The sequence below is a fragment of the Micropterus dolomieu genome, linkage group LG23 (assembly GCF_021292245.1).
Source record: "Micropterus dolomieu isolate WLL.071019.BEF.003 ecotype Adirondacks linkage group LG23, ASM2129224v1, whole genome shotgun sequence".
In the NCBI taxonomy this organism is placed as follows: domain Eukaryota; kingdom Metazoa; phylum Chordata; class Actinopteri; order Centrarchiformes; family Centrarchidae; genus Micropterus; species Micropterus dolomieu.
In genome coordinates, this window is record NC_060172.1 from 22,673,366 (window position 1) to 22,691,852 (window position 18,487).

The 18,487-nt window shown below is 41.5% G+C and overlaps 1 protein-coding gene across 5 annotated transcripts in view; it reads right to left on the minus strand.

The window, feature by feature from the left end:
- The window catches only part of cxxc5a (CXXC finger protein 5a), an 18,348-nt gene extending 2,755 nt beyond the window's left edge, over positions 1-15,593 (minus strand). For 2 of the 5 annotated variants that reach the window (XM_046041019.1, XM_046041018.1), the window contains exons 1-3: positions 15,465-15,591; positions 15,276-15,333; positions 7,477-8,496 (exon numbers count right to left, since the gene is read on the minus strand). In XM_046041019.1, the coding sequence (XP_045896975.1) occupies positions 7,477-8,271 (795 nt within the window). In that variant the 5' untranslated portion in view covers positions 8,272-8,496; positions 15,276-15,333; positions 15,465-15,591. Of the gene's footprint in view, positions 1-2,112; positions 2,354-6,508; positions 6,694-7,063; positions 7,097-7,476; positions 8,497-15,275; positions 15,334-15,464 lie in introns of those variants that run through there. The other 3 variants (XM_046041017.1, XM_046041020.1, XM_046041021.1) reach the window with 3 other exon arrangements.
- Between the last annotated feature and the right edge of the window lie 2,894 nt (positions 15,594-18,487).

Genomic DNA, 18,487 nt, shown 5'->3' on the forward strand with positions numbered 1-18,487 from the left:
AACAGTAGATGAACTGCGTGTAAGATTCATACACCAGTTCACATGTTCGTATTGTCCTCTGAAGACATTAAAAGTTTAAAATTCTGTCCAAATTCTAATTTAAAAAATAATGTTTAGCTTGAACATAATCAGACTTAAAACTGTGTGAGTCTTGTTGCGCAGCTCGCTCGCACATCTGTGCAAAATTATGAGTGAAATTAGAGTTGTTCAACAAAGGCGACTCAGAGGCAAATGGTCTATTAGTTCAGAGAACTTTGTTTGAAACCAAAAACAATACCAGCCCTAATTACTTTTCAGGCCTACTTAAACCATTCCTCTAACCTTGAATCAGCCTTACAGAGTTCTTTTGAATGCTATTGTTCATATCTGGACATGAAACTGAGTGATTGCGGTGTTCGTGCGCCACAGGTTTAATTTTACTTGCATTTTGAAAGTTAACTCCTGCTGACAAAAATGAAACATTTATGCTCAGGTAGAAAGACTTCAAACATGGTAATTAATCTGGTGATCTCAGCCAAATATAGCTCACACTGTGCTTTATTTGTTAAATTGACTCAATCAGGAATAATCAGACAGCAGAGACGCTGAGTACTGTTCATAGCCCACAAATGCATCGTGCCAGTTCACATCAGCCTCTCAACCTAACATCAGTTTCTAAAATATTCAGGTTTGGATTGAATATATGTTTCTGGTGGTGCTAAATTTTTTGTACCTCACCTGAATGTTTACTAAATATACACAGTAGCTGGTATGCACACTAATACATATTTATGAGATTCTTTGTGGTTCAAATGACTATTAATAGGAACCACAAACCTGGAGGTTAACAGCCAACATATTGCCAACATTATTTCATGGTCTGTGTGTTAAGCATCGTTAGCCTGTCATCCATCTCTGTGATGACCTTTCCACAGCAGCCCTCAGCTGTTAAGAAGACAGTCAGATGACAGCAACATCTGGCGCTGCTACAGATGTCAAAAACCTGGTAAGGGCATGACTGACCATGACGTCGTGTGTAGGAAGAAAAACAACATATCCTTCGATTGAACTGTAAGTGCTGTTTTTCCTCATTATCAAACATGAGCAATCAATGGAAAAATGGCAGCAGTTCAAGAATAGAAAAACCCTTCCTTCACCAACACTGATTGCATGGGTTCAAACAGATGGGATCTGTGGGTGTGAAGTGGCCAATCACTAAAATCAATGGATGTGTTTTTTCACACAAGGCAAGCACATTTGTCTTAGCATAGCGCAAACCATTTAAATGTAACATAACACAAAAGTAGAGGGCTAACTGCTTCCTAAATGAGCTAAATCCGCCAACTTCCATTCAGAGCGCCGTATATGTTGTTAGGTGTTACTGATGCAAATTCCTGTAAGCCAGTTTGAGCCATCATGAATTCCTCTTTTGCTCCAGGGTGCTGCTGAGCATTCTGGTTATTGTTTTCATGGCTTCATCATCAACAATTGTGAGGATTCCCTTATGGACATCCACAACAAGAAAAGAAAAGAAAACACACAAACTGACACAATGAATGCAAAGCATCTCCACATGCAGGAGTGCATGTGGGTTGTTATACTTTCTGCTGTTCACAAGGAGCAGAGAAGTACACTGTATCAAAACGCCAGTGACCTCCAGCTGGCATGAACACTCTGTTTGTCTGGCTGAAGGGGTGAAGCATTTTCCTAAGCCTGCTCTCCCTTCCAGAAGTCAGATATGATTGATATGTAGATATATAGATATAACCCTGTACAAATACATACATCTCGTAGCCAACACACACAATCACAGCCATGAGTTCAAACCGTGAGTGCACGCCCGGGTCACTGGTGTAAATAGGGATGCACCTAACGATTGTTTTCTTTATGTATCTGCATGGTGATATATACAGAAGCTAATTATCCAAATATTTGACAGTGATCAGGTCAAAATACATTTGGGCATCTAGGTTAAAATGTAAAGATTTTTGGTGTAAAGGTTACATATAATGGTTGTTTCAACAGCATTTGAATGACTGTATGTCATTTTACATGTTGAAATGCAGACACTAAAATGCTGTTAAAACAATTGAATGTGAAACACAGATGTCAAAATCTTAGAAACCTGTCTTTTCATTGTCTCTCTTTGAGTAAAGGGTTGTTTGCTCAATCCAGATGTCAGTCTACGGGATGACACCTTAGCTGCCTTACTCCCTTCTCTCTCTTTTGGTCTTCCTTAGCCTCCTCTGTCCACTCCAACTTGTCCCTGTGTCTGCCCAGCAACTTGCCCACACATCCATGTGTTTCGGTGTCAGTCTGCATGCTTGTCAGTTTGCATGAGCCTCTTCTGTCCCGGCTGTCTGATGTACGGTGTCTGGGAGACAGGAAAGACCATGAGGGAATACGCTACTCCCATTACAACGTCTGATACTGGCAAAGTGGCCATTATAGGACAACACTAGTATGTCTAGGTGTTAGTTGTGTCTGATGACAAAGAAGCACAGTCTTTGATACAACCAATGAATTTCATTACAAAATATTTTATTCAAAAAGTAGACAAAGACAAAAACTCAGCTCCTTTCTTATCTATTTTCAAATATTACCCACTTGTACAGTACATCCTGAACGTACAGTGACATACAAGTAAAAACAAGATACACTACAAGCTCTCCTTCTTTCTGTCGGTGTTGAACAGCATTGCTGAGACTGACACCACTGGAGGGTATTCAGACAGAGCAGAAAGGAACTGCCTTCCCACTTATTTCTCTCAAATGTAGCATTCCCAGAATAAATCCAGACATCTACAGCCAGTGAGCTATGAGGTGGCAAAGGCCTCAGCATGCTAACTCCCCCTCACTTGCCAATTTTACGCTCCTCTTTGAGCTGCCATGAGCTTTCAATGGAAACCGTCAACACCCTTAAAATAAGCACACTACTGCTGGACTGCACTTGTGTACCAACGCGTATACACTCACAGGGCTCGTACAAACATAACATCCAATGCAAATGCAGTGAAACAAAGCCGAGACATTTCATCCAGTCTTCTTACTCTCATGTGTGCGCACACATGGACGTGCTGAAAAGCAGTCAAAATCATCCGGCTAACTGACCGCAATACACGTGTTAAATAAGACGTCATGCCCCTTTAGAGACTGCACACTGCCACAGTAGACGGGGATGTGCCACTCCATCTTTGATTGGAGGGGAATGTGACACGCAGGGGCTGTTTGAGCTACAGCTGGGGCTCACTGCAGTTCACTGTGGAGGAGGCTTCTCTTCTGGCACAGGTGCTGCCCAAGTCGCTCTGAGAATGCATTAAGGGCTTTAAGGGAAGCAGACATTTCTCTTACAGAAGTCTTGTTTAAAGACAATAAAAATATAAACAGTCATTCACAGTGTTACAACATCTACTCATTACTGACATTTGGGATTTACTGCTGCCTCTCCGCTCTCTACTCCCTGTCCTGACGCAGCACATCCTCCATGAGTCTCATCCTTTGACATTTAGCTCGCATTGGCGACATTACGCTCACTGACAGTGCGGCCCAGGCTGTATTCTCTGATCTTATCACCTGCTGAACAAGAGCTGTTGACTTAATAACACACCCATTTGAGACAACTACTAGACTTCTAATGGGAAATGTATGAGTGCAGGAGGACAAATAAAAAGCATGAAGACAAATAAAAAGCAAATGCTGTACTACTGTCGCAGCTCTGTATGGAGGGGGGGCTGATGCCGTGACACTGCAGCAAAGCACGTTTGAGGCTAAGGCGTAACAGGTTGCAGACCTCTTCGATAGTTTCATGATTCAAAGAGAATACTGGTCCCACATCCAGGTGTATTTTTAAATTTGTCAGGTGTGTCGTGTTTAGTCACTATAAGTCATTCTTAAAATACAGTGTCAAAATTAACTGTATCAAATTCATTTAACAACGATGTGCAAAATATTCTGCAAGCAACATGAATAAGACCATTAGGGTTATAAGGCGACATCAGAGGAACTACCTACAAAGATTTTATTTCATGCAGTGTGTTGTCAGCTGATTGAGGTTTTGGTCTGACTCGTGCTTTCAGTGTGGGTAGCTGTGCGTTTCCCATGGCAATATCATGCCTAAGACCTTCAGCACATCTGTGGCACTGCAGAAACTTTCATCTGTTACACACCTTCAATGCACCTGTTGTTTTGGCAATTAATGAGACCCTGGCCATTAATGCATTCACATCCATTTCAATTTGATGAATGGGCCAACTAGTGTAACACAATCCACATTTTGGCCAAGAGAAAAATATAAAAACTTCATGTTGACTCTGATGTCTAATGGACAAGTTCACGCAATATTTAAGCCTAAAAGCTGTTTTTCCACTCTGTTTGACATCTACACCGATGTTGTGCAGACACACTCAGAAATGAGTTAATAGAGAAGTTTTAATAAACAATGATACTGTCCTTTAAAAATATTCACTAGTCTAATCAAGTTATACTGTACAAGTAAATTAAGTTGCAAGCAGAGGTTCGCCTTCTTATTTTTGGTCTGAAAAGGGGAACTTGCTTGAAAGACAGATTAGCAAGTATTACACCTTTTCAGCTGTCGGAAGTTAAACATGTGTGCAAGGTAATTACAATACATACAATTACTAAAGTCAATAATCAGACTGCTATTATACTTTGTACTTGGAGGCTTGGCAGGATTATGGCAACATGGAGTTTCTTTCATATGAAGTGGCCACTGGAAACACCAGCAGACCGTGACGTTATGAGCAGCATGATGACCTATATCAACATCAACGCTCATGAATATTCAAGCTCCCTTGGGTTTGGCATCACTGGTGTGAATGACTGGCATTAGGCTAACTGCCATGACAACATCAATTGCAGATCATAAATTAAAATTGCATTCCTTTCTGTTACAGCCATTGAGTCGTACCACCTACATAGCAAGCTGACACATTTCTCCATTTGGGTGAATCATCAACAGAGACAAATGAAGCCTCTCATTAATTTGCAACTGAACAATATAGCACTGAAAAACAAAATGCTTATTCAGAGACATTAGTCTGATTCTCAAAAGTCAGGTTATTTCAGTCACGATGGCCCATGATGACCATCATAAGAATCCTTCAATTTCACACTATTAAAGCACCATTTAACAAGTCTTGAATGTTTTATTTACTTACTTATTTATTTACTTATTTACTCTAATACAAACCATGTATGCTTTTGGTTATTGCCAACAATTTTCCTCGTTTTACCATGCATTTTTAAGCATGATAAGTGTTTTTCATTGTGGTCGAAGCAGCCATTGGTTTCCATTTGCTTATCTATGGAATGAAAGTCGCTGCCAACAACACTGTCAAAGTAGAAATTATTATTGTGTGATGATTTGCAGATTTTTCACACCAATCTGTGCTTACACCTGCTGCCTTACAATTCAACGACAACAATTAAACCAGACGTGATCTTCACTGTGATGGATTATCTAACACAAGCCAACATAATGTTGTTTGTAACGGCCTTTAGAATCACACAGAAGCGTTTTCTGATGCAACAACCCTTTCAACAACATTATTTGTCTGTGTATTCCAAATGTTTTATGTTTAGGCACAAAAGCAATTTGTTTAGGTTTAGGGAAACATCATGGTTTGAGGGAAAGTCACTGCTTCATTAAAGTCTGTCAGGGTGATGATAATAAACATGTGGTTAAGGTCGGGGAAAGATCACGGTCATGGTTAAAAGAACAAGTTGACTGTTGGCAGGATATCCCGTGTCCAATGTTTTGTTAACTCAGTCATTCACACCAACCTCCTGCCTACTTGAACTCTAGAATAACGTCCTACAGAATATGTAAAGATGTCTCATTTTGGGACATTTGCTGTCTTGGAAGGACAGTCTCCAGAAGCAAAAAATAAGTAAATCATATGTACTTCCCAAATGATTCGCAGAAAATTGGCTAATATATGCATAAAATACATTGCTATGGCCTTTTAAAATATCTATATATAATGTGTCTTTTTTATCATGTTGACTGGATATTTTGGTTTGAAGTTAGGAACCCGTAAACAAAGATACAAAGTATAATTTGGCAACACGGCATTGTCAAATCAATCTTAAAGCTCCATGAACATCCATTAACTGAGCTAAGCTAGGCTAATCTTACATTTAAAATGTTATCACACTGTGCTGTGATTTCAGTTTGCATCACTCAAAATAGCCAAACTATCCCTTTAAGGAGCATTTTAGTGCGGATGGCCAAAGTCAGCACATGGGGATTGAACAACCAAACGTTCAGCCTACAAACAAGAGGCCAAGCTGTCGCCCTCAATCACCATCAGAAAGAGAAAGAAGTAAAGCCATTAGCAGTTTGAAGCACACATCCAGTCAATTAGACCAGCGGCCTCTCCACTGGTTCATGTTCACACTGTGTTACATATCTATCAATTTATTATGTAATGCCAAAGTGACACTATTATCCATTGATCACCAAAGTTTATTTCCTTTGAGATGGAACATCTGCTGAAATTGATTTCATGATTGGTCGTTCTGTCATCACAGCCGGGGTTGGTTAGGTCACTGAGTGTGATGGAGGTAACAGACAGGAAGTTTGGAGGGCCATTTAGATGAGCAGGAGTGTCACCGGAGAGAAGGACAGCGGCGGGGGGAGGTGGGGGGAGGTTCACATGTGCCACACTGACACCTGGCGCTCCAGATGACAACTCTGTGGCCAGATGGACCTTATTACATACACACACATACACAAACACACCCACGCATGTACACTTACACACAAACACATACTGTACACATATTCACAATTACTGCCACTCTCCATCCACACATATTTTTTTTACATCACTTTACGATTTCAGCATATGCACAAGCAAGCACAAGGAGGATGTACACGTGACTAAATAGCAAATGCTCCATTGAAAGGAATACACTGTGTAGCTCAATGCCAAAACCCCCCAAAACAATAAACAATGTTGTGTTTTAGCTAGTGAATTATCCTTCCAGTTCAAAGACTGGGTGATTGCATGATTATGGTGGACAGATTAAAGAGACCCCATGGTGCATGCTTACCCTGCACATACCCACCGCACTCCTCACCACCTGTCATTTCCCTGTTTGTGGAGCCATCACCCCACCAAAAAAAAAACCCTAGATTATTGCCCATAAAGGGGAATGACATTCAGGTATGAACCAAAAGATCTTCTTTGTGCTTTCAGGTGTGAAGCTGAAGTTGTAGATCTCTGTAGTATTTTTTACAACAATTTTCCAGTTATTCGCTGTGGACCAACCCCAAATTTTAGATCCCACAAAGATGCACTTATATCTCTGGTTTCTCACTTAATGGTTTATGCACCCAAATACTGATGGTGTCTGTCACTGGATTGAAGCTTTGTAGTAACTCTTTGGATCAAAAACTTTTAAGCTTATTTTTTGGGCAACCCTAAAGAATGACCCACAAAGCACTGACATATCATTGCCACCATCTTCTTACCTCCAGAGCAGCTGAGGGCTTCTTCTTCAGTTCCTCACATTTACGAAACTTGCAGATCTGATGGCCTGTTTTGCGATTCCGGCAGCTGCTGCATTGCTCACAGTTAATCCGCCTTCTGCAAGGTGGGCACATGCCGCAACGTTTTCGCTTCTTTTTACCGGAGTTGATAGCAGAGGCCAGCTCACTCTGCGCCGGGTACTCGGCCAGGCCGGCCATGTGTAGCGCGCTGTCCGCCAGAAACACTCCAGCCGGAGTCATGATGAAAAGCCCCGGGTTGAAGGGGAAACCACCCCCTACTCCATATGGGAAGTCAACAGGACCACCTACGGCATCCGTGACAGACGTACCCTCCAAGTCGCTAGCCCCCGAGCCTGCGTCTCCACTGCCAACTCCCACTCCCATGCCCCCAGGCAGGAGCATGTGCTCCATACCGGCCCGCTTTAACAGTGCTGCTGCCTGGGCAAAGTGCAGCAGGCCATTCTGTCCCTCCAGAACCTGTTCTAGGGTCCGGTCCAACTTGGCTGCTGTCAGTGCTGAGACAGTGGGCTGGGGCTGTGGGGGTAGCTGAGGCTTGGCCGAGTCGCTCTTAGTCTCTCTATTGCCTGTGTGTCCATTGGTGGTGGCAGAGGAGACTGCTGTGTACTGGGAGAGAGTACGGGAGTTCTTAAGGCTCTTACTGAGGGGCTCACTGATGATGCCACTGCGGTTCCTGCGCTCTATAACAGGAGAGTCCTGTTTGCAGCTACTCCGCTCCTGGTCCTCTGTCCGGCTCTTCTCCGACAGCCCGCTAGACATGGTCCAGAGCGTACGTGCCTGGGTTGGGGGTGAGGGTGGAAAGGGGGTAGGGGTGAGCAAGGAGGGGGAGCAAAGACCCTTTCTCGGTCCGTTCTGTGCCCAGGTGAGAGTGTTGGCCTCGCCTCAAGGGTCCAATCAGCCAGCCGACAACAGGCAGGCCCCGAAGCCTTCTGCCCGCACTACAGCTCAGCCCTCATCCACGTTCTTCCATGGGCCATCTGGAAACTTTACACAAGGAGAGAAGAGAGGTAAATGACTCATCAGTGATTTCTGCACCAAAACAACAGAGAAAACGTTTTGGGTCAACTTAGGCATACACAAGAAAACTAAAACATAGTATCTTAAAACATTTTGGGGTAAGCTGAAACAGACTGTGTGCTGAGCAGGTAGTGTGCAGTGGGTTTTTGGAGCTGTTTGTTCGCTGAAAACAGCTGCCTGCTGTGGCTGAAAACGACACTATGAGAGCAGTGAAAGTGAACCAAAACAATAAAATTGTGGGCTGGACAGCTGAAGAATGAATAGGAGTTAGTGACACTCATAACATACATAAAAAAAAATTAGTTTTACAAAACTGAACACAGACATGGACCACTTAACGTTTTAATTTATAGACCTGAAAACCTTGACCAAGATTTAATGATATTCAATTAAAAGTCAAGCACAGAAAAAACGTTCATTCTCGATCTAATTCTTCACACATCAATCTACAAATCAAACTCCTGAGCCCTGACCACTGAGGCAACACCCGCTTCCCTGGAGCTTCCCTGATAGATTGGCAAAGAAAAGAAATGACGAGGTTGGGAGCCTAATCTTGCTATTTAAGTCTAATAAAATCAAATGAATTGTGTTGTATTGAGGCCAAACTAAACTGTTTTATATTCTCAGATATATTACTCTGTTAGGACTTTTGTCCAACTCCAGCTACAGGTATATGCACATTTCACATCTCATGCTAAAACATTCAAACACAAGATTTTGTGAGCAACATTTTCATAAATAAAGACACAGTTTTAGTTGCAATTACAGAGGTGTAAGCTACATCTTTATCTCTAACGTTATTACCTGCTTGGAAATGGTCCCCAGATGAACCCTTGACCTATCAATCTGTTGTATTTATTGGTTTGTGGTAAGTGATAACAAAACTGTCAGATTATTTTAAGGGACGTTTGTCATTCGTGAAATGTATTTGATCAGTATTTATCTGTAATAATGTCCTGTTTAAACAGGTAAAGCCCTATTTGACACTAACATGATTTGGAGTGAATGCTTCATAAATAAATTGTATTGTCCTGTCATTTAAGAAAGTTGTATTTATTGACAAACATTTACATTCTCATTGATCTGAGTGTATAACCTTGTGAAACAATATGTGAGAAAATACATATATTTTATCAATATTAGACTTTCTCATACAGCAATCTGGGAAGCTGCTGAAAACGTATGAGCCCAGAGACAGAACAAAAGAAGGTTGATTTTCTTTTCTTTGGATTTCTTTTCATTGCTATAATTTGATTGTGTCAGTCATCTACTTGTCTAGAAATCATTTTCTGCCCTATTACTTTTAAAGGCCAAACCTGTAGAGCAATATCATTTGGTCAAATATTAGGTTGAATGGAGCGGTGGGGCTTATGAAGAAGGCAGCTAGACTAGTAATAGGAGACTCCCCACTGGACAGTGTTGCATGCATCCACCAGCTTTTAGCGTAAGATTCCTGTGACTGCTCATCTATGAAAAGAAAAAACTCTGCTGCTATCCCCCTGACCTGTCCATGTTCACAAACAAGCCTACCACGTCCCACAGAAAAGCTGAGGAAATGGCTGGGCCAGTCCTTATAAGGGAAACAAAGGGAAGGGAGGGGAAGAGGATGGAGGGGGGGGTGTCTGTGCAGTGTGTGGAAATTGGAAGGCCAGAATTAGTGGGAGGTAAAGCTTCAAAGGCAAGAGCACAGCCCCCACATTCTCATCAGCTCAGGGGGATGTGGCGCCAGCGAACCAGAGCCAGCTCCGCAGCCCCTCAGCCCTATAGTTTCAGTTTCTCCTACTACAGCACTGACCAGGGTCCGGTTTCCCAAAAGCATCGCAAACTAACTGCATCTCTGCTCAGTTGTGGTTGAATGCATAAGCAAATCATCAGAGAGGTGCATGGGGTGTTTTTTGTGGTCTTATGGAATATTGGACCTGAAACTTACGTTTGGTCAGAACTGAATAATTTAATGTTGTTCATGGTCATTTTGTTACATTATCTCACTTGAGTTTTATAACAACACTATTTCTTGATTGATCGTGGCCTGGGAGGATATCCAGCTCTGATCCAACTGCTTCATCAATACTCCAAATACAGTAAATATGCTAAAAGACTTGAGTATTGCACATAATTAGGGAACTGGCACCTTATCAATAACTAGAATAAATGAGTTCTCAAGTCGGCTACAAAGTGAAAAAGTTGGCAATCACGGGTCATGAAAACAGTATCAAAAATATCACTGATCAGCTGTGACACAGTTTTTCAACTGGGAAACTATTGTCTCATCAGCCTTTCCACCTGCTGACAACACCACTGTTTTAAAAAGAAAGTGTTTCAAATGAAAATGACACATATTTCAATTGCTGTTCTTCCAAAGTGTTGATGATCTTTATAGTTATGGATATGACACATCCGTCAATCCCAGCAACATCTACTGTGTGACAATAATGCACGCACAAGTTTTTTTTGTTGCTTCTGTAAAATATGAATAATTTGACAAATGACTAGGTTAGCACATGTTGTATTGCAGCTGGACACATCGGTGTGACAAGCATGAGTTTGAGCTAGAATGCTTCAATCATTAAAGCATTTTCCAATGCACTGTTGTAAAAATATATACAGACAGTGATTGTATAAGTATGTTTGGTATGTTAATCACATCAACAACATTTTGTTACCTGACAAAAATTGTACGGTACTGTACTTTGAATTCACAAAGAAAATACTAAAACTTCTGGCAAAACCAGTCTGGAATGACAAACACATGCACAGGAATTAGATTTGTATGTTACATGTTTACAGGCTATGTTCAGACTGTAGCCGAAGCTGGTGCACCAAGCCACAGTTGCTGCTTTGGTCTACCACATTGTGTAACAAACGAAAGAAGCGGCACCTATTTTAGCCTCACGCTCACCCTCCTCTACATCTGACTTCCATTCTACTGACCTATCAGTCACACGGTTTCCATCATCATCAACCCTGAGCATGACGTATAGTCTTTGACTAATCGACTTCCAGCGCCATGGCTCCTCAGATCCCTTCACTGCATCATTTACAGAAGAGGTTTATGTCCTTATGTGAACTGTCTCCTAAACCACAACTGCCTCTGCTACTGAGAGTGTCAACACCACATGCTAACACCAGATATTTGGGGTTGTTTTGTCCTTTAAGCATGTTTACTCAATTTCCTGTGATGTTATAGACTCAATGCTGTGGTTCAAATTAAAGCCTTACACCTCTGTGAATTGGCCTGACAAGAGCTCTGTAATTAGTAATCACATATTAAAGCCTACAAGAGCCACATTTCTTGCACCTCAAGCTGTCTCAGCATAAAAAGAGGTGTAAATATCTGCTATCCCTGATATTTCTTGTTTTTTGTTAATCTATCTGCACACAACGTGCTGCACAGGATTAGCGTCGGAGATAAAGATCTGGATATAAATGGTCCACATGATCAATACGGTCCAACAACTGCATGTGTGAAGCCTTTCTCCGATCGACCAAAGAGCTCAGCGGTGAACCTGCAATCGAAGCATCTACAAAAATACTTGGTGGCATCTTGTTTCGATAAATTCAAAACTGCAGCAGGAACAGTCACTGCTATTGCTATTAGTGTGACCTTATTAACATTTTTTTTTTATGCCCGATCTTCATTATAGGCAAAGGTGTGTTAGGTTTTTACGCTATAAGGAAACTAAATCTGAGCGCTTGACACTTCCACTCGTTTTAATAGTCAATAAATCATTTAGTGTTGCCATCAAAATATTGACCAGCCTGAGTAGAAATAACTCTGTTCTTAATGTGATTATAAATGTTGCTGTTCATTCAGTACAGGCACTTAGTGAAAATCTGGACATTAATGCAAGCCTGTTTTGTTGAATCAGCTGAGTGATACAGGCTCATTAACTTTGTCACTTTGTGGACACTGTCAACAGCAGCGGATGTGCAGAACCTGAGAATTTAATTGAGAACTGAATGCTTGATTGTGGTTTACAAAATGCCACATAGGTTGACACACGACATATGGCTAAAGGAGGCTATTATTTCCACAAAGTATCATGTGAGTGTGAAATGTGGTGTTTTAATCCAGAGATTCCTTCTCTACGGAATACTGCATTGATTCTTTCAGAGAAATTTAGTTTTTGCTGCTTGACCATGCTGCCTGAAAACAGCCCTCCTGGCCTGTTTAGTTTGTTTTTATGTAATAATTTGCATGAAACCTGCAGTTCAGTATCAGTGACCTGTGACCGAAACTCTAAATAAAGAAAAGGTTCCACATTTAGGAAATGCGTTTAATTGCTCTCAAGTTAGATGTGATTATCGATGTCTGCACACTCTTTGCCCATTTCTGGATTAGTCAGTCAGGAGCTTCCAAGATGGCGACAGCCGGAGCCGCTGGGAGCCACTCACACTGAGCTCCACATGGGCTCTTCAGCAACTTATGCGTGGTGTCAAGGACATTACGTTCATGTTTTATACAGTCTATGCTAATGTACCGTTTGTTTAATCCATAAAAAACAAAGTGTAAAAAAACCTATTTCTTGTTTAACAGGGGGTTAACAAGAGGGCAACAAGCGACTCTAGGAAGTTACTGGTCCTGGCCAAGAAATAGTAGGCTAACACTTAGTAAAAAGGTGAAAATGTCTTTTCAGTCGGCTGCTAGCGAGAGCGAACACATGAGTGGAATCAGTATATCTTCTGGCAAGAAAGCGATTTCCAAAAACTTTTCTTTTAAGCCATTTGGCACAAATATGATGAATATATTCAGTATACCTGAAGCAAAATAATGTCTGAACAGCTTGTCAAAACCTTATAAAATCATTCAAAAGCCCATGTTTCAAAGATTCAGTTTAAGAATCATTGAAAAAAATCAACCAGAGGTCTTTATTTTGTTATGATACATTTACAGACTTTCAAAATGCAATCATTCGTGAATTGAGTAGCCTAATACTTTGGTAGATTAGGCCTGCTGTACACTCAAAAAAATATTCTCAAATGCCTGGTATTATAGGGTTCGTTCATTGACCAATTCAATCAATATGTAATGGAGGAAAGCATTTAGGGCCAGTGTGTTTATATTTGTATTGTTTATGTTTTGGGATTGTATAATCTTATTAAGAACAAAGACTACTTGCTGACTTTTTAAATATTCATCACACATTGACTTGGTTCCCACAGCAGCATTTTTTTACCAGCTAGTAACAATTAGGCCCAATGAGTTTAATGAAACATATGAATTAATTTAGTTCAGGATTGTGATGTAGGCCTTCACCTTGAAAGGATAAACTCGAGGTATGACTTTCAGTGAGCCATAAACCCAGAATTATTTGCTTTTTAAAAAAATAAACTGCCCTGCTAACTGAAATCACAGATCAAGTTTGACTTGACAGCTAACCTCCTTTTGAGCATATTAAAGTAACTATTGAATAAGTTTCCCTCACTGACGTCACTGCATGCGCAGGTGCCAGGTAATGGCAGTCAGCTTTTTTAACTGAGATGGGAAAAATTTTGTCTAATTTCCTGCAGGGTCATGAGGCATTTGCTCCGCCAAGAACTCAGGGGCAGCTGACAACCCCCCCCCCCCCCCCCCCCCCCCCCCCGCCGGGTCCAGACGCGCTGTCTGCGGACTCTGTACTTGGTGAGCTACAGATTCTCTATTCCTCCCACCTCCTGTCGACTGACGCGCGCACACACGGACACGCACACACGCGAGGAGGAAGTTAAAAAGCCTGGTGACAATAATTAGACTCAAGGCTTCATCCTTTGTCCATAACCTGCTGCGTCTTCTTCCCCCTAATGAGGGCTATGCACACAAAAAGTTGGAGGAGAAAAACAACCATGCCGCGGCGTACTGTGACTTCGAATTATTCAACATGGAGCACTTTGAGATGCGATACTGGTGGCGGATTGCAGAAGGGGATGACTTTAAATCTGCGGGTAGCGCGGTGAGAGCTAGTGTACCTGGGAACTTCCCAGTGATGCCCGGAGAAACAAAACAGACGAAGAAAAATAAGAAGAATATGGCATTTGGAATAAAAATAAAAAAAGCCTATTAATTCTTCACCTCTCTTTGTGCTAGTGGAAAACTGTGATACAAATGTATTAGTTTATGTTTTTAAAACGACCGCGGATTAAATAAAAGTTTCAATTAGGTAGCCTATACGGAGAGACAATCAGGAAGAGTCGGTTGTCAAATGTATGCATGATCCGACTCTAATGCGCCTTGATCATTTCTTTTACGAACTGGAAGCGTCAAGTTTAGAGCGCATCATTAACAGCTGATTCACAATAAAGCATCGGGCTTTTGCTTCAGTTTTGTGCCGATCACAATCAGCGCTTGCGGCGACTCACTAAATAAAGAGACAGGAAGACTGTTCTTGGAAAAACTGAGAGCGGCTTGTAAAATATCCCCTTCTGCCTCATTACATATCCAATCACTGGATAGGTAGCCTAATACAACCTTGATTTTTTTTTTCTTTCAAGAGTACAAGCAGATCAAAATAGCTGGCTTTTGTCTGACTCAGTGATCTATGAGCACCGTCGCCTATCCGCGGTACCAGCATATGGTTGCAGTCGCACATTTGAGGATATACAGAAGAGCCCCCGGTTCACCCTGCTATAACTTGATCCTATAAGAAGATGACATCCCAACTTTCAGCAGACTTCAACAAAGTATGACCCCCCCCCCCTTCCACCCACCCTCCCTCCTCTTCCATGTATCTGCATATTTGCAAACACGGGCCCATTTTATTCGCACCTACCAAAGCAGATCCGAGCAGAGGGGAGGGCTCCCACAGTCCGAGCGGTCCGTCTCTCAGTCTGCCGTGCAGAATGGTGACCAAAAAAAAAAAAGAAAAGGGTAGGGGGGAAAAAAGCTTATTCTCCGAGAACACAAGCCTACAGAGTCCCTGCGTGTTAATGACAAATGTGAAAAGAAAAAAAATATTCACCGTCAGTTATTTTGTAAAAGCGTACTTTCTCTGAGGCTGAACGCGTGGGTTCCCCCAGCTTTCTCGGTCCTTGCAATCCCACCTCTACATCCCCGCTTGCAGAGAGGAACATGCAAACACATTTCATAGATTTTTGGAGCTTCGCGGAAAAACCGAACTGGACTTTTCTGCGGCGGCGCGCGCGCTTCTGCTGAAGCAATAATAGAGCGGGAGAGGCCGCGAGGTTCAGCGTGACTTCAGGCCAGCTGAGCAGAGAGGTGTTGTTTCAGAATAAAACTGGACTGATTGAAAATTACTCTGTTCTGCCCGAGTGATTGCTGTCTGCATGTATCTTTAATGATGGTGTAGCTCATTGTAGATAATGTAATTTATTCAAACTAACTAAATGTCGTTTATTTGTAGGCTAGGGTCTGCGGTTTGCTTCAGCGACACAAAACTGCACGGATAAAGCAGTAATGTTTTGTTTTACAATTTGAGCCAAAAAGAAATACACTAGACATAAATACAATATGTTTAATAAGGGGGCAATAAGGGGGGATGCAGGATAGCGGTGGGTGAACTCAACTCAGATCACCCATCGATTTCTTTCTTTCTTTCTTTCTTTTTTTTTGGGGGGGGGGGGGGGGGGGGGGGGGGGGGGGCACATGCCATGCAAGGCAAATCAGCCTCATCCTCTCGCTCAGTCCCAGAGTCCACTCCGTCTCTTTCGACTGGCCTGTCTGCTGGCAGGCGGCCAACCCAAGTGTGTGGAAATGACACCGCCAGGGCGGCAGAGATTTTCCTTCATTTCTCTCCTTCCCGATCGCAGACTGGCTGACATTGGCTAGAAAGTGGAGCAGCTCGTCAGGGACAATCAATGCGAATCGATCGAGCTGTGCGGTTGAGGCTCCAGTGCTGGAAAATATCGCGGCAGCTGAAGAGAGAGACAGAGAGAGAGAGAGAGAGAGAGAGGAGGGGGTGTTCTACCAACTCTATCAGTAGCCAAACCAGCTCCCTGCAAACAAATATGCTCTGGTTCTCATAAATATGACACTCACACTCAAGTTAAAAAGCCCCCAAATGCGTAAATACGCGCGGGATTTGTGTTCCAAAACGCATAAACAATGCATACATCCACCCGGAAAAATTATTTAATGTTTTATTGAGTGTAAAATCATTTAAAATATTGACTTAAAATAAAATATATTAACATAAATCTGTCAATATGATACACTGTTTCTAAGTTTTTGCACTTGTTTCAGGAATTATTTTGTAAATTCTCAAGATAACATGACTCTGAATATTATCTCATCAATCAGAATCTATTCAAGCTGGAAAAACCTGGTTGAAATATTTCATAGTGATGCTTTAAAGCACCATAATGATTGTACTGAAATATTTGGCAGAGCATCATTTAAGCCAAAATGTGGTACAACACACATCATTAATGGTTTGGCATTAAGTTATTATGCATTGTTGACACTTCCACAGAGCCGTTCCACTGTAGCAAAGGAGAATTTTGTTTTCTTTAGGGGCTTCATCTTACCATAATACACGTTTCTGTTTTCTAACACCTGTTGCATTGCAGGCCGTTAAACGTGTATTGTCTTCCCTGGAATCACCATGCAACTGCACTGACGTCAGCACAACCACCTACTGACTGGCTAAAGTTAGTTTCAAAAACAAGCATTCCAGTGTGGTCAGATAATTCAGAAATGTTTGAAAATGAAACAAGAAGTAAAGCAAATAACATAGAAGTTGCTTAACACCTTCTACTTTTGTTGTATTATATCCACAATGGATTCTTCAATTCCTTAATAAAAGTAGCACAAAAACATCACACACAATCCTCTAGTCCTACTCACTAAATCTCATTGTAGACACAAATCAGTCCAATGAATTCATCAATGGATTCTTTCTTCAAAAAGCTTCTTGAGGGCTAAAGATCCTTTAAAAATGTCACAAGTTCAGTATGTGGGGCATAAAATATGAAAAACACCATAATCAACATGATATATAAAACAGTAGCTTTGTCCAAATTATGTGCACTGGGGCAGGAGGGTCAGTAAATTCCCATTTGATGTAGGCTTTTCAGTGACTAGAATATTTCAAGATAACCTGTGGTTGTGGTCAGCAGTGGGCTGACCTTAAAGATGAGGAAAGTAGCAGCAACATCAACAATACCACTGCAAGACCAGCAAAGCAAAACATGCTGCAGAAACGTTATTTGCTTTTTTGAAAGCAGCGTACCGTGTTCTGGTAAACCAAAATGTAATTTTTACCAGATGATGGCGCTACATGAAAAATAAGATGGATCACCAAAGCTGTTACAATTTATACTGAGGGGAGCATCAATGTGTGTACCAAATTCCAAATTAAAATCTCTGAGGATTCACCAGCGTTGAAACGTCTTCGCCCTTGCCTGGTCATATGACGGTTCATACTCTTCAGATATTTTCTCCTGTGGCTGTTTCGCTGCCATCTCCTTCTTCACAGTGCCTTGAGTCCAGCACGTTCGAATGTGCCAATGCATAGAACTGTCTCTGTCACTGCTCCTGTGCATCGCCACCTGTTGCTGATGGCAAGGTCCACACCACTTTTTGGTTTTTGCATTTACAGAGCCAGAGCTGTTTAAGAAAACCAGATTTTTTTTCAGAGCACACAAAAAACCAAGAGCTAGCAAACTGTGAGAAAAAATAAGCTGAAGTTAACAAGAAGTGCACTGGATTACAATCACTTACTATCTCCTTTAATTAGAGTTTCACTTCTATTTCTACATTATTATGTATGTTTCCATTCAGAGATTAAGACTATTTCATTGTAAATATATAGGGATATGGAATGATGTAACACAAACAGGAATAATTTTACCTCCTTAAAACCCACTCTGACCACATTATTTTACTCTTTTGTAACGATGTGTCCTCCCTTTTGACCTTCTAAAGTCCTCTGTCTCTGGTATGAAACAGAGGAATATTATATTGTAGCCTGCAAACATACGTGTCTTTCACAGGTTGAAAAGAGGGTCAAAGAGAGAAAGCACG